The sequence below is a fragment of the Rissa tridactyla genome, chromosome 6 (assembly GCF_028500815.1).
Source record: "Rissa tridactyla isolate bRisTri1 chromosome 6, bRisTri1.patW.cur.20221130, whole genome shotgun sequence".
NCBI classification, from domain to species: Eukaryota; Metazoa; Chordata; class Aves; order Charadriiformes; family Laridae; genus Rissa; species Rissa tridactyla.
This window is the reverse complement of record NC_071471.1, coordinates 54,080,720-54,094,471: the sequence shown is the minus strand read 5'-3', so window position 1 is coordinate 54,094,471 and position 13,752 is coordinate 54,080,720. Positions and strand designations below refer to the sequence as shown.

General features: G+C 42.6%; 1 protein-coding gene across 12 annotated transcripts in view; it reads left to right on the top strand.

Moving 5' to 3' along the window:
• The window catches only part of SLC16A12 (solute carrier family 16 member 12), a 40,955-nt gene that overhangs the window by 14,665 nt on the left and 12,538 nt on the right, over positions 1-13,752 (top strand). For 7 of the 12 annotated variants that reach the window (XM_054206769.1, XM_054206768.1, XM_054206759.1 and 4 more), the window contains 2 exons: positions 11,362-11,582; positions 13,645-13,748. In XM_054206769.1, coding sequence (XP_054062744.1) covers positions 11,473-11,582; positions 13,645-13,748 — 214 coding nt within the window. In that variant the 5' untranslated portion in view covers positions 11,362-11,472. Of the gene's footprint in view, positions 1-214; positions 283-11,361; positions 11,583-13,644; positions 13,749-13,752 lie in introns of all 12 variants that reach the window. The other 5 variants (XM_054206764.1, XM_054206763.1, XM_054206761.1 and 2 more) reach the window with 2 other exon arrangements.

Genomic DNA, 13,752 nt, shown 5'->3' with positions numbered 1-13,752 from the left:
GTAGTTGCTGTCAGAAGCCTGTTTCAGGAAACAGCAGACATCCTGGTTTTTGTCTTAAACCGTTGTCTTTCCAGTATTTAGAGATTTTTCTTGCATTTCTGCTGGGGATTATATTACTGCACCATTGTGTATTCAATGATTATGTATTATAATTATTAAAGGGAAAATTAATAGTTGGCTTTGAAATGATAGTAAGGCTATCTTAATTTTACAGAGTTCAAGGTTTCAGCTGAAAACCTCCCAAGAAAAATAATGGTCACAGTGACAGTTTGCTATCATGTGGTACGTATTGTCCAGTAGAAGAGCACGTATGGCATTAAGTATCCTAATAGCTTTGTTTCGGAACATAAGCTTGTGTGAATGAAAGGAAATAACCTGCCTTGCCTTTTCATGCCTGATTAGTTTTTGCAAACAAACCTTGCATATTGAAGGACAAGATGATGAATTGACGCTAGCAGCAGCCCTAGAACATCAGATAAATAGAGGCAATCTTCTGGATAGCTTGTTCTGTAGGTGCAGAAATTGTTTTCTAAAATAGTAATCTACTTTCCTTTAGAAAGCACTAGTGTAAGATTCTCATTTTGAAAATTAACAATGAAAAGTATTTTTCTGTGTGAATTGTTAAAAACCCGACAATGCTACTCATGCTCTGAACACTGCAAGAACGGGGGAAAGATGTCTTTGTTTAAGTGCAGTTCCTCATTTTACTAAGACCAGCCAGGAACTTCAAGGACATTATAAACCAAATCAGTTTTGCATAACTTGAATAATTGGAAAGGCTAAAAAGATGGCAACTGTGAAAGACCCCAAAGTACAAGTACGTTTTCCGTAAGTACATCCCTGAGATTTCTAGGTGAGAGCATATCAGTTTTCCATGGTCCTGCCTCCTGCTTTCTTGGCTTCCCCTCTGTGGAGGGATGTCTGAGTGCTGGGTGGCAGCTCTCCCAGGACACTGCAGAATGGTACCAGCACTTCCTCAGGCTGTGACCCACCACCGGGGAGGTACGGTGGAACTGGTGTCCGTCTGCATTGATTTCTTTTCCGAGATGAAACATAAAAGCTGTCAGCAACCACAGCTTTTGGGTGGCCTTTGGCACTTCCAGGTGTGGGCGGGAACACATCTCCATAGTCTTCAGCCCCTTGGTTTTATCCAGACACAGCTGTGCTGTTGGTGCCTGAGCACTACTGGGGTGCCTGATAATATCCTAATTTTCTCTGTAGGGATCAGAAGAGTATTTGCTTGGTGTCTCCTTTACCCAGGTCATCTCCAGCTAATCCAAGAGAGGCTGATTTTTGGGTCATTGTTACCAAAGCAGAATCTGGGCTGCAGAAACTGTAAAAGAAGGGGAGAATAGTGATTTCCACAGACTGTGTAATGGTCTAAGAAAAAATGTCCTATTCCCACACATTCCATGGCAGATTTGCAGCGGTATTCTTTCTCCGGGCAAGATTTTCCTCAAGATGGAAAAATGAATATACCAGACATAGGAAAAGTGTCAGAGGAAGACTGCTTTGAATAAAAACCTTTTTCAGCATTTCCAAGCAATTATGGTAGTATGTTAACACCTCTTTAAGGATATAATGGGATATTAATAAATGCCTGATGATTCAGAAAATGATTGGACTATCACATACTTAAGTTTAACTGTAAACGAGAATTGCTTCATCTCAAAAGGAACAGATAAATGCAATGTAATTATAAATCAATAAAAGTATAGGTAGCTCTGTAAACAAACAAACAAAAAAACCTTCCACAACTGTTGCCTACCCTCCGTGTGTTAAAAATAGTTATTAAGTCTAAATATTAAAGTATTAAGAAAAAGTATAAAAACTTTAAAATGTAGAGATACTAGAAAAACAAGAAGCATCAGCCAATTCTGACATTCTCTTATGCTCTAACTATATACCGATAAGTCATCAGCAACCCCTCAACACCACAAATTCCAAAACAAGTTCTTAGAACTCTTGTTGTATAATTGCAGTTATTGAACAGCAGAGACTGATCGTTTCCTACCCAAAAGGTTTCCTGATGGTTTTTTGTAACAATTTTTGGCTATTCTCGCTTGTTTGCAGGAAGGGGAAAGAAAGATGTTAAAATGGCGACAGTGATGCTACCGTGCCCCCGCCCCCAGCGACATGGCTGTTGGCTATCAGTTAGTCAATTAGTAGCATTCTCCTTTCACAGAGAAGATACGTGTTTGATGGAACACACGTGACCATAACCTTGCTCAGGGTGTGCACGCCGACGGGCTCAGCTCAGATTTCAGTCACAGCCGTGTACTCAAGGAAAGTAGTTGAGCCCCCTATTACTTCCATCACAGTGAAAAGTGAAATGGTGAGCGCTGTGCTTGCTAGGCTAAAAACCTTTCAGAATGCTTATCGAAAATGCACATTTCCAGGTGGGGCTAAGTAGGTTTAAGTCAAGATTTCTGTGCAAAGAAGTTTTCCTACAAAAATACTCCTTTGCAATTTTTTTACCCTTTATAGTTAACATGCATTATTTAAGGACTAACCTAGCCAGAAACTATGTTAAATGATCAAAAGGTTTCCCTTATAATTTCCTTACCCTTTTGCTGTAGACCCCTTTGGTCAGGCTGTTGTTTTTCTGTTTGCCCCATACAATAGTTTCCAGAGAAAAGGGAAGCTGATATTACATTTTTCATCTGAGTGCTACCAACTCAGCAGACAGTAACTATGTCTGCTGGGGCTCTACCCATGCCGTTTGGTTTAGCAGTTTCTGGCAGATATGACAAATTAAGGAGTCGGTGTTGCAAAGAGATCGTTGTGGGAGGCCAGCGCGGCTCTTCCTCTCCCAGCGACACGCTTCTCGGTAGGGGAGCGACTAACGGATGTTGTGCCGTTCTATGACCTTTTCTTTTTACCATCTTTTTCATGTTTCTGCTCTGAGTATTTTTGCTCCTTGGTAAACGGGAGTTTTTTCAACTCCTGCCCCGCTTCCGTGCCACCCTGCTCACCTATGCCCTTCTCTGCCACCTCCCTTCTCTACCAGCTGTTTTAACATCCCTTTGGTTTCCATGTTGCTTCTCTTCTTCCCACGTCTATGCTCTGTTCGGTCTGTCCTCTTCAACAACCATCTCCCTCCCTCATACGCACAAACTGAAGCAAATTAAGAACATTTGCTGCTCAGCATAGCGATGGGAGTTAATAAGCTGGACTCTCACACGATTCTTCTTCTCTATCTTGACATATTTTGGATGGCGGGCAAGTTTTATTAGATATTTGTATGATGCCTAGCACTGTGGCACACACTGTCTGATTAGAAGTCCCAAAGTACTACTAGAATACAAATAGGTTATTAATGTTACTCTTACTTTGTATAATAGGGAAACCCCTCCTTAAAAATATAAAAGAGGTTAAAGATTTGCAGAGTAAACCATCTGGATTTATGCAGGTGTATTAGAGATGAAAAAAATGGAAAAAGTTATTACAATCTGTCTTAATATGCTGCTTATGTTAGTGCTGTGACAGCAATTAAAAGTCAGGTTGTTTTTTGTTTGTTTGTTTTTAATTTTTTTTTTTTTTTTTTTACTTTGGTTCTTGTACAATCCCCCAAATGGACTTTCAGGTAGGTGGTTCTTGTTGTTAACCATTTGTAACAGTGATGGAGAGGTATTGAATTTATGGAGATCTGAGAAGTTGAATGTATATCCTGCTTATATGGGTACACATAATCCTCAGGGCTACTGGCTTGCACAAGAAAAATTTCAGTGGACCAACCTGACAGCCTGCTCAGAAAAGCATGAACTTTGGTTTTATCTGGAGGCTGGACAGACACATCGAAGCAGAAAAGCAAGCTGAGGATCTGGAGTAGCAGCCTTAAGAATCTCAGTGGACTTATTTTTATTTAGGAACATAGGATTGGAAAGGACCTCTTGCATTGTTTTTAAGCAAGTCAAAGCCATAATCATACAGCTCTTGATAAATAGCCCCTGCTGAAATAAAAACAGGCTGTAATTTTCCAGTTAAATATCTGGGTGCAGAATGGGAGAGCTCTTTGTTGGAGAAAATATATTGGATTAGAAATAGCCTTTGAATCCCAAGAGCTGTACAGAATTAAAGAGCCTTTACTTCCCGTGTATTTAAGAACAACTTGGAATTTAGCTGCCTGCCAGGCTGCTGCCTATAGCCCCTACCATGGGATGTAATTGCTGGGGGCGGGGAAGGGAGCAAAAAGAGGCTGAAAAAGTGCCATTTCTTGACAATCCAGTTGGCAGAAACTTCTGCAGCTGTCGGTGTCTTCTGCGCTCATATCAAATACTGCGTCCCACTTACATGTGCTCTACTGTATTTGATGAGACGTAGGAAATGAGTTCAGGGGCTAGCAAGCCTCTGGGGAGGACACGGGTCAGGGGGAACAAAAATCCCTGATGCTGTGGAATTAGAGAAACCTGTGACAAGAAGGTAAATGGCTATTAGTTGATAATCAGTGTTCTGCCAGTTTTCTGTCTTCCCTTTAACCTGCTGCTTGGTTTAAGCTCATTTCTCTACCGCGGATTGTTACAGATAAGGCCATCCTTGATCCTTCAAGACCTAAAAAATTAATTCTTTCAAAACATGTTGAATATTTAATCTTACACATTTCTTATGATCCATTGTCACATAGTACATAAAATGTTTCTCTTTGTTAGGTAACATTTTTCTTTCTCTCCCCTTCTTCTATCCTTTGCTTCTGTGCCCTTTTTATTCTTTTTATTCATAGTTCTTTTCTTCTGTTTTTATGGGTTTGGGTTTGTTTGGGAGTTTTTGTTTTGTTTTTTGGGGTTGTTTGTTTTGTTAGTTTTGGTTTTTTTTTTTTTAATTAAAGATGCAGCAGTCAGAGAAAAGGGAGCAGAAAACAGCATATTAAAGCAAGAGGTTAACATGATTGAATGTAGCAAATGACTACAAATAATTGGTGCTGGGTACAATCTCAAGATAAGAAAAGCAAGAAAGATAGTAGAACTGTCCCAGAGCTGCATGAATAGGGTATAGGAAAATATTAAGACTTCCCTAGAGCTAGGTGAATAGGGTGGTAAATGTAGTAAATATATGCAATTCCACTACCTTTCACTCTAAGCGTTAATGAATTTTCTCCAGCTATGCTTAAGCTGCATTATACTTGTTCTTCATAAAATTCATCTGCACGAATGTTCTCAAAGTGACTTTGAAAACTGTGTATGTTGTTGTTCACAAGAAAAATAGGGTTTAAATTCATTGGTGCAAATGAACCTGTTCTGGGAGTGTGTCCTGGTGTTCAGGACACAGAGACTGTCACGAGTTTCTCAGGTCTTGCCCGACCGATCATCACCATGAAGGTAGCAAATGGCACGTAGAGTTTATGTGTATGTATGTATCTTACACTGATCCAGAAAGAAAATTCTAGAGAAATCTCCTTCTCATTCTTCTCTGATGTGCATCTCTGTATTAATCAAACAGGTTAAAAATAAGTAGTGGATTCTGTGCTTATTTATGCTGGCATACATATTTGGGCCAACTCCTTTGGGATAAACTGCACAAAACACCTCCATGGAATTCTGCAAAAAAATTGCAGAGGCATCTTCATGCAGAGCTGTTTTAATTTTGTGTAGCTGGGACAGTGTGAAGAAGCAGAAAGTAGCAGGATGAGAACCCCCGGTGTGGTCTGGGGGCTGCATGCTCCTGCCATGGGGCAGCTGTGACATAAACCTGACCTTGTGCCGGTTCTTCTATCTGGAGCCGTATTTTCCTACAAACGGAGCATTTTCAGAAAGCATCCAAACTGTTTGGAAGGTGGGGTGGCATTTCTTGAGATGATGGAGCTGCCCAGGTGCATCAACGCTGTACACGGAGCAGCTGAACAAGGTTGGAAAAAAAGCAACTCCCTGGTTCCCTGGGCAGCATGACTGTACCTGCTATTCCTCCGTCCTTTGTCATGCAAATGCTTCACTTCTTTGCTTCACACTGTTGAGATTATCATTATTGAATCAATTTATTTAAAGAAGAAAATCTTTAGGAGGGGCAGTTGGGAGGGGGCAGCGAGTGCTTTGCTGGCTGCGTGCCAAGTTCTAAAAGGTCAGCAGTTCCCATCGCTGTGCCGGCCAGTTGCTAGGCTGCCGTGGATTTCTGTGCTCCTTTCCTTGGCAAAAGGGACCTCGTGATGAAGTGCAAGGTTATAGTTGTGCCTTTTTAGTAACCTCACCCACTCCTTTCTGCTGGCTGAGCAGACCAAGTAAGGGGGATGTTCTCAGGAGCAGTTGTTTTCAGAGTTCTCAAAAACGGCTGCTGAAGTAACTGATAGCCTATTTATCCTGCCAAATTAGAACCTAACATATTAACCTGGGGAACATAGTCACTGTTCAGTGAGCTCTCAGGGCATGCCGGGTAACTGAGGCTTTCTTAGGGATCAGCAGAATTTGTTGCCACCTTCACCCTACTTACGTCTTCTTTGAACTCACAGGAAAGCACATTTACCTAATGCTCAAGTGAAAATTATCTAGCAAAGGTTGCAGAGCTCTTTCATGAGCTTTGCTTTTAACCGTGCTTTCCTTCAGCCTGGTGAAGCAGCAGGAGCTTTTATGCACTGCCAGTAGGGATCGGGCCTTACAGTGCTAAATGTGGAGCAGATACGCAATGAGAGTCTTATCCTGCACCAAAAAGTTTAAGAAAAGATGCAACATGAGAGCAAACGAAAGTAGGTCTGGGAAGGGGAGGACATGGTTGCTCAGACAGAGTGCATGCTTTCTGCCTGTTCAACTTCATTTGCAGAGTCCACAATCTGTACTATCCATGACATGGATTATTAGAAAACAGCACCAAGGTGTAAGCAAAGAAAGTTTTCTAACCTCAGAATAAAATGCCATTAGTGTTTATTAGACATGTGCAGCAACAAGAAATGTAATTATTTAACTTGCCTATTACTTTGGTGGCTATGACAGGCACAGCACGCCCTTGAAGCGAGCGTGAAGTCAAGGAGATGAGGTTGCACTGATCCTACTGTGGGGAGTGGCCTATTTCTATGTTGGCCAGGCATTTCTTACAACGTGGTCATTTTCAGTTGCTCGTAACCTCTTTAAATGTTGGCTGTTCATGTAGGTTGGCAGGCAGCATTCTGTGAAAATAACAGCAAGTGATCATGTAACCAAATACCTAATCTATGTTTGCTTAGCCTGGTCTGTCATGAAATTCTTCCCACGTATGTTAAGGTACAGCTAAAATGCTAACTAGGGTCTCAGGCCTGATCTGAAGCTTGCCTGGAAAGTTGGGCCAGAGATCAAGGCTGAGGTCATGGCACCCAGCTATTGCTGTATGTGCATTAAAATAGTTAGGGCTCTGTATGTGGAAATTGTTGACTCCTCTGAAAGATTTTGGGTGTATTTCTGCTTATTGTAGGGTTATTGTTTTCCCTTCTGCCATTCCTGGAACTTCCTCCTCCACCCTTAATAATCAGAACTTGAAATGAAACCTTCATCCCTCCAGAAGGGCCCGTGAAAGACACTGCTCAGATCCAAAATAAGAAGCCCTGCCTTGCCAAGACTCTGCAAAAGTGTTTCAGAGGTACATCTGAATTGCTCAGGATCTCTCTCGGATGTCTAATGTGCAAACTCCACGAGACGGCATTACTTGTGATTGCCAGGAAACCCTTGAGCAAAATAATTTGAACTTTCAGTGCCCTGTTAATTCAGGTAGCGGTCATGGATTTTCATGCACTATTCAATCATCCAGGCATTTGAACATAAAATACTAAACTTGCAGTAATACAATAAATCCACCTTTGAGTCCCTTTGTGTTAGATGCAAAGTGTGGTGGCCACATGGTGCAAAGCACTGGTACTTGCTCTGCTTCTTCACGTGAATTTGGTAGGATAATGTAATGGGAGACTTTATTGCCAAATCAGGGTATAATCTCTTTGTGGCTTCGTGCTAGACTAGATTGGATATCAGCTTTTTTTTTTGTGGCTAGGTTAGACGCAGACACCCACAAAAGTGTTGAATTTTATTTTCTATCTAAGTAGACAGGGATGTGGTGGTGGTTTGCATCAAATTATGCTGTTTGATGATCTGGTCATTCACTGATCCAGCATGAAGAATCATGTAACCACTGCCTTAGCCATCAGACAACTTGTTGATCCAACATTTGACATATTAATAAGACAGTCGTTGCTTGGAGCTATACAGAAAGGGATGTATAATTGACCCTATTAGTTAAAAATAAAGAATCAGTCATTACTTCATGTCAGCTTACTCAACATGTAACATAAACCCTGCAAAATTGTCTGTCGTCTGGATGTATGCAACACTCAAGAAGTATGGTCTACTCACAAATTAGCAGCGCATGCTGGAAGGCAAATACAGAAGGTGTGTGTCAAGTGGCAAGTCCATGGATGTGTCTTCTGTATCCTGTGCTCAGCATCCTCTGACTAACTTTTGACTGCAGGCGTTTTCAGCCTCCCTCATAGGTTTTGTGAATAATGCTATACTTGCCTACACACGTGCTTTCTTATGTTATTGCATTAGCCAACCTGTTGTACCTTTTCCCCGCCCCCCCTCAATTTGCTTGTGTTTGTGTCAGAGAGTTTGTTTCAGAACATAGTCGGGAGGAAAGGACGGTGCAGGTACTCTGGCAATGCTGTATGTTTGTCCTGAAGCAAACAGGTAAGGTCAAAAAATGAACTTTACACTTCAAGCAAAGCATCACACAGCTTGTAAAGAGGCCAGTGATGTCCTTGGGGTCATGTGGGCAGCTGCAGAAGCCACTCAGAAAGCCCTGTCAGCTGCATTGGCATTTTTGGCTGGGTATAAGAAAGTTGTGTCACAAAAGGCAAACTGTCCTGGTGTCCATTCCAGAGCTTTCATCGATCTTTTATGTACATAAGCCCTAGCAGTTGAATACCTCAAAGATGAGGTTTGAAATTGTAAACTCATTCAGATCTCATTTGCTTTGTGTGGCTTTTCTAATCTCTGTAGAAATGAACTTGTAAAGACTACATCCAGCTGGGACCTTTTAAACTCACTTAGGAGCCTCTATGCATGAGATACCGGGTTCGGTGGCTGCTTACAAAAACTGTTGTAACCCCAGCCCTGAATTCTTGTTTGATCTTTGTGAGCTGCTATGGCCATTGCTATATAATCCAAACCGCAGCTATGTCAGATGTCCCAGTTGAGATGTGGCCTATCCGTTACACAGAGAGTGAAGCATATACATAATCAGGCAGAGCGGAGCACTGTGTATCTCTCCAAAGAGCCACAGAAGTGACAAGCAAAGCAGGTCACTAGAGATATTCTCTCTATCGTACTCGAGCCCTCTTCTAATTCATTAGTGCAGATTACATTGTAATAGTACTTCATGCTGCAGTGGAGATCCCTATTGTGCTCGGCTCCACATAAACATAGAAGATAACACAGACCTTTCAAAGAATTTCTAATACAATCTAACTTACGATGAAACAGATGTTTGTGACCATGGAGAAGAGAATAACATATACTGTTAGTACGTATTCTAATTCTTATCGTGGGCATTGCTTTGGGATCTGAATCATTAGAAAGCTTTGTATAAATGTTTACTTATAAATAAATATTAGCAAAGCCTATTATGCAAAGACAGAAAATAGGACAGTAACTTTTATTTCCAGATAGTGTGCAGCATTTTTGGCCTAAAGTAAAATGTGTGATAACTAACAGGCTGACTAGCACACAGGCACAAATAAATGGTACTTGAGGAGTACACAAAGACCTGGAGCATGTATTTCATGGTAGCTTGTTTAGCTTTTGTAACTGGATGGCAGTATAATACAGTTTTGGCATCTTTTGTGGATATTTTTATTCACTGATATTTTTCAAGGACACCGTTTCAAACATGGTTACCTTAAATCACCGCTCAAAAGTGTTGACAAGCACACATTTTGTTGTGAGGTTACAAATGGTTCTCTTCGCTGTTTGCTTCCCATGGCAGTTCAGGTGCCTCCTACAACAGCACAGCCACAGGCTTTTGAACTTAACACAGGTCTTTGAAAATTGCACTTGGTTTTTCTCTTTTTAACATTTATGGGCTTGTTGTGTTAGCATATATGGCTTCATCATGCCCTGTATGATCAGCTGCAATTCTTGGGCTTTGAAAGCCAAGCTGGTAGATGAGGGTAATGCTTCTTATTCTTTTTAAATAAGACTATCAAACCTTTTTAAAATGAGTCCACTGATTCTCTTGTGCAGGGTATTATTTACAGCCAGGTAGAAATTCAGATAAACTTTCAGTATGTTGTGGTTTTTGTTTGTTTTGTAATTCCTGTTTTCTCCAACTTTGTTCACTTTTAAGTTTGGCAATGTGTATGTATTTTCTTGAAATAATTTTGTAAGCAGCCTTCCTATGTGCTGTAACAGGGAACGTTTCCTGGGAAGCCAGTGGTTCTTGTCAGTGGGAATGTTGCATATTCAGCATCTGTCGTAACGGGTGATGTAGAAGCTATTTGAGGTTTCTCTCCAAGCAAAACCAAAAGACATCCCAGATAGTTCTGTAATTTCTTAAGCCTTTGATTCATCCAGGGGCTAGGTGCCTGCTGTTGATGGCATAAACATGATCTGAAACCCATCACTGACAGCCAGCACCGCATGTCCCTGCGCTGAGCAATAGGGGGTGTCTCTGGTCCCTCGGTCCAGCCCTGTCCTGCAGAAAGGACTAAGGGCTGTTGGTCCCATGCTGCCAGTGACAGCCACAGCATTAGCAAAGGTACTCCAAGACACAGGACTCCGTTACTCATCTAGGGTCCGTTGGGTGTCATTTGGTCCCCTCTGGTGTCCTGCAGCACCTGGTGTGCATTTAGAGCCCATACTATGGGCTGGATGCAGATGCTACTTTGATATAAGTGTCTGGAAGAGGGGGACAGGCCAGATCTCACCTTCAGTGAGTTCTCCACGCTCAGAAAATGGAGTCACCGGATCACAGCCTTCCTCTAAGATTGGGCTTGTGAGAAGAAGGCGGTCATTTCATCATTGTATCTGCTCTGATTTTGCAGTGAATATTCCCTTTTCATACAAAGGTGAAAATTGTGTTCCCTCAAACAAAAAAATTGCCCTAAATTGTGTACAGGGAAGAAGAGCTACTTTGAATGGAGACTGTAGTTGAAAATACAATTCAGGAGAGGGACTGGGGAGGGCCCACTGGAGGTAAATGAGCTGCAGCAATCGGCACCAATAAAGTATGTGACTTACATGTATGTGTTACGGCATTTCTTGGAGAAAAGGGTACCGTGCTAAGGTGTGACTGCTGGGCAAATTACTCTGAAATGAATGATACCGGAGCAGTATGTCCTCGCCCAGCCATGCAGGTTACAGCTCTTGCAATGTGCCCTGATTCCCTCTCTGCCTGTTTTTTCTCTCTCTCTCCCCTCAGATGGCCATTAACCCATGTGCCGGACAGCCCTGGCCCATTCTCGGCATGCTGGCCGGAGTCGGCCCTCGCCACTGAGGTGGGGAGGAGGGAGGAATCGCCCCAGCCTGCGCCATGGCCTCGCCCCAGCGAGCCCGGCACCCTGGCCCTCCCGACGGAGGCTGGGGGTGGATGATCGTTGTCGGCTGCTTCCTTGTCACTATCTGTACCAGGGCTGTGACGAGGTAACGGGGCTGTTTCTTTGTCTTTCTGACCTGTTTGTGGCCTTACCCCTTTTTTTTTCCCTTGTAGGAGGAGGATTTGGGATCTCCCCTGATGTCCCACAGCTGCAGGGGTTATTCTGGATAGGTACAAACCTCTCTCCTGCTACATTTTTAAAAGCTTCCTGAAATCCTTAAGGCTGTGGGGACGGCTGAGGGATTATGAGCCCTCTGGTTTTAGTCTCGCCTCCTCTGACAGCTGCCCTATCTCTCAACACCCTCACTGTGATTCCTTGCAGAATCAAAGCCTGGGGCAGGCAGCGTTATTTAAGGCTCTAGTGGTTTGGTCGGGGAGGGAGGAATCATGCCAGGGACTCTTCGGGTCCACTGTGTCCCTCTGACCCCACAGCCGTTCTCATTTTTGCTAGTCCCAGTGGATTTGTTTGGCTCCCGAGCCTATCCGTGAAACCTATACATACCCGCTTCTCCTACTGCAAGCATTGCAGGCACCATCCTTACTGAGAAGGTCCATGACCCAGAGAGGAGGCCCCTCTCTATACCCTTCTGGTATCCAAAGTATGCGGAAAATATTTTCTCAAAAATATAAAGAACAGGAATAGACTGCTGCCTTGCATAAACACAATGTATACATCTGGAGTGAGACGGCTTCCACAGCTGCTGTTGGGTGACTTTGATGTCGACTGGAGGCAGAGGACCCTGGTGTGTGTGAACATGGACATTTAAGCTATATTAAGCAGAGAGATAAGCACCCTGTTAAGTGAGGAACACGAAGACAGCATCTTGTTGGACAGTCAGTATAATGCAAATACAATGTTTCCTACCTAAATTTTATACTACTTTTAAAATGAAGCTGCCAGGTTTAGGGGTCTAAAGTCTAGAGTCAACAGCATAAAAGGGGCGTGGGAACATTGACACACTGTTAGTTTATGTATGGAAACGTACAAATGCCATAATAACAGTAGAGGTTTCCTAGTGGATTTAGTTCCTTTTTCATGTGTGAAATGTGTCACATCCAAGAAATCATCTAATGGCTGGCACGTATCTAGAGTATATAGAAGAATGAAGTACATGCAAGAAAAAGCTGAAGAAAGTAGTCCTTTATTGATTTGCAGGAGGAAAAAAGAGAGGGGGGGAAAAGGGGTCTCTTGCTGATGCAGAAACCAGAATGAAACTATGCAGCCTTTTAATCCGTTCCCCTGTAGAGACTGGTAGAACAGTTACAGTTGTTAGGCAGAGCAAAGTAACCTCTCCTGGAAGCATTTTAATAAACTGTTGGAAGGTCCATGGGCTCCTGCTGTGTTTTCATTCTCTGTTCGCGAGAAGTTGCTTTTCACTTGCTTTGCACTTGTGCATCCACGAACACGTAGCTATAGGTGGTGTGGGCTCTATAGGTACTATGCTGGCCCTGCCCTCTGCCAGTTTGTGCAGATGTGAATACCACCATTAGCGAGCAACCAGGTCAGGGAAGAACTGGGGAGCGGAGGCTTTCTGTACCTGGGAAGCAACATCATGATGTGGGCAATCATTCCTGGTGATAATTACAATTTCAGTTTCATTTCAGTTGAAAAATGAGTTATAAAAACCTAGCAGCAGATACCACAGTGAGAAACATGCAGTATGATAATATTCATAATCTCTCTGGAGTAATTATCTGTCCGAATTAGGTTCTAAATCAGCCTACTTGTCTAATCCCACTGTTGGGATAAGAGCTGGACACCAATTTATGATTTAGTTGTTGCCAGTGCAAAGCAAGGACTCTTCTCTGGTTGAATCACCCTAGCCTAGGTGCCTTACACAGAGTACTGTTGGAATTACTCAACCTGCACGCACCGTTTCATGTCTTGTCCCTCATGCATTAAGGTAGCCCTTCATTTCCAATATCCCTTAGAAACTGTTTAAAAATTTCCCCATCTCGTTGGGATTTAAGCAAATCACAGGTTTGATTTTCCTGGGAGCTGGAGAGGACCTTCAAGTGGGTACTCTTTATACCTGAAGAGTGAGACCAGTGTTTTCTGAGGCAAACATCCCATGTTCAACAGGTCAGCATTCATGTTTTCTTTCCTAGGTGCATCTCCATTTTCTTTGTGGAGTTCCAGGCGTACTTTGGGCAGGATTATGCCAGAACAGCTTGGATCCATTCCATTGTCGACTGTGCTACGATGCTCTGTGGTGT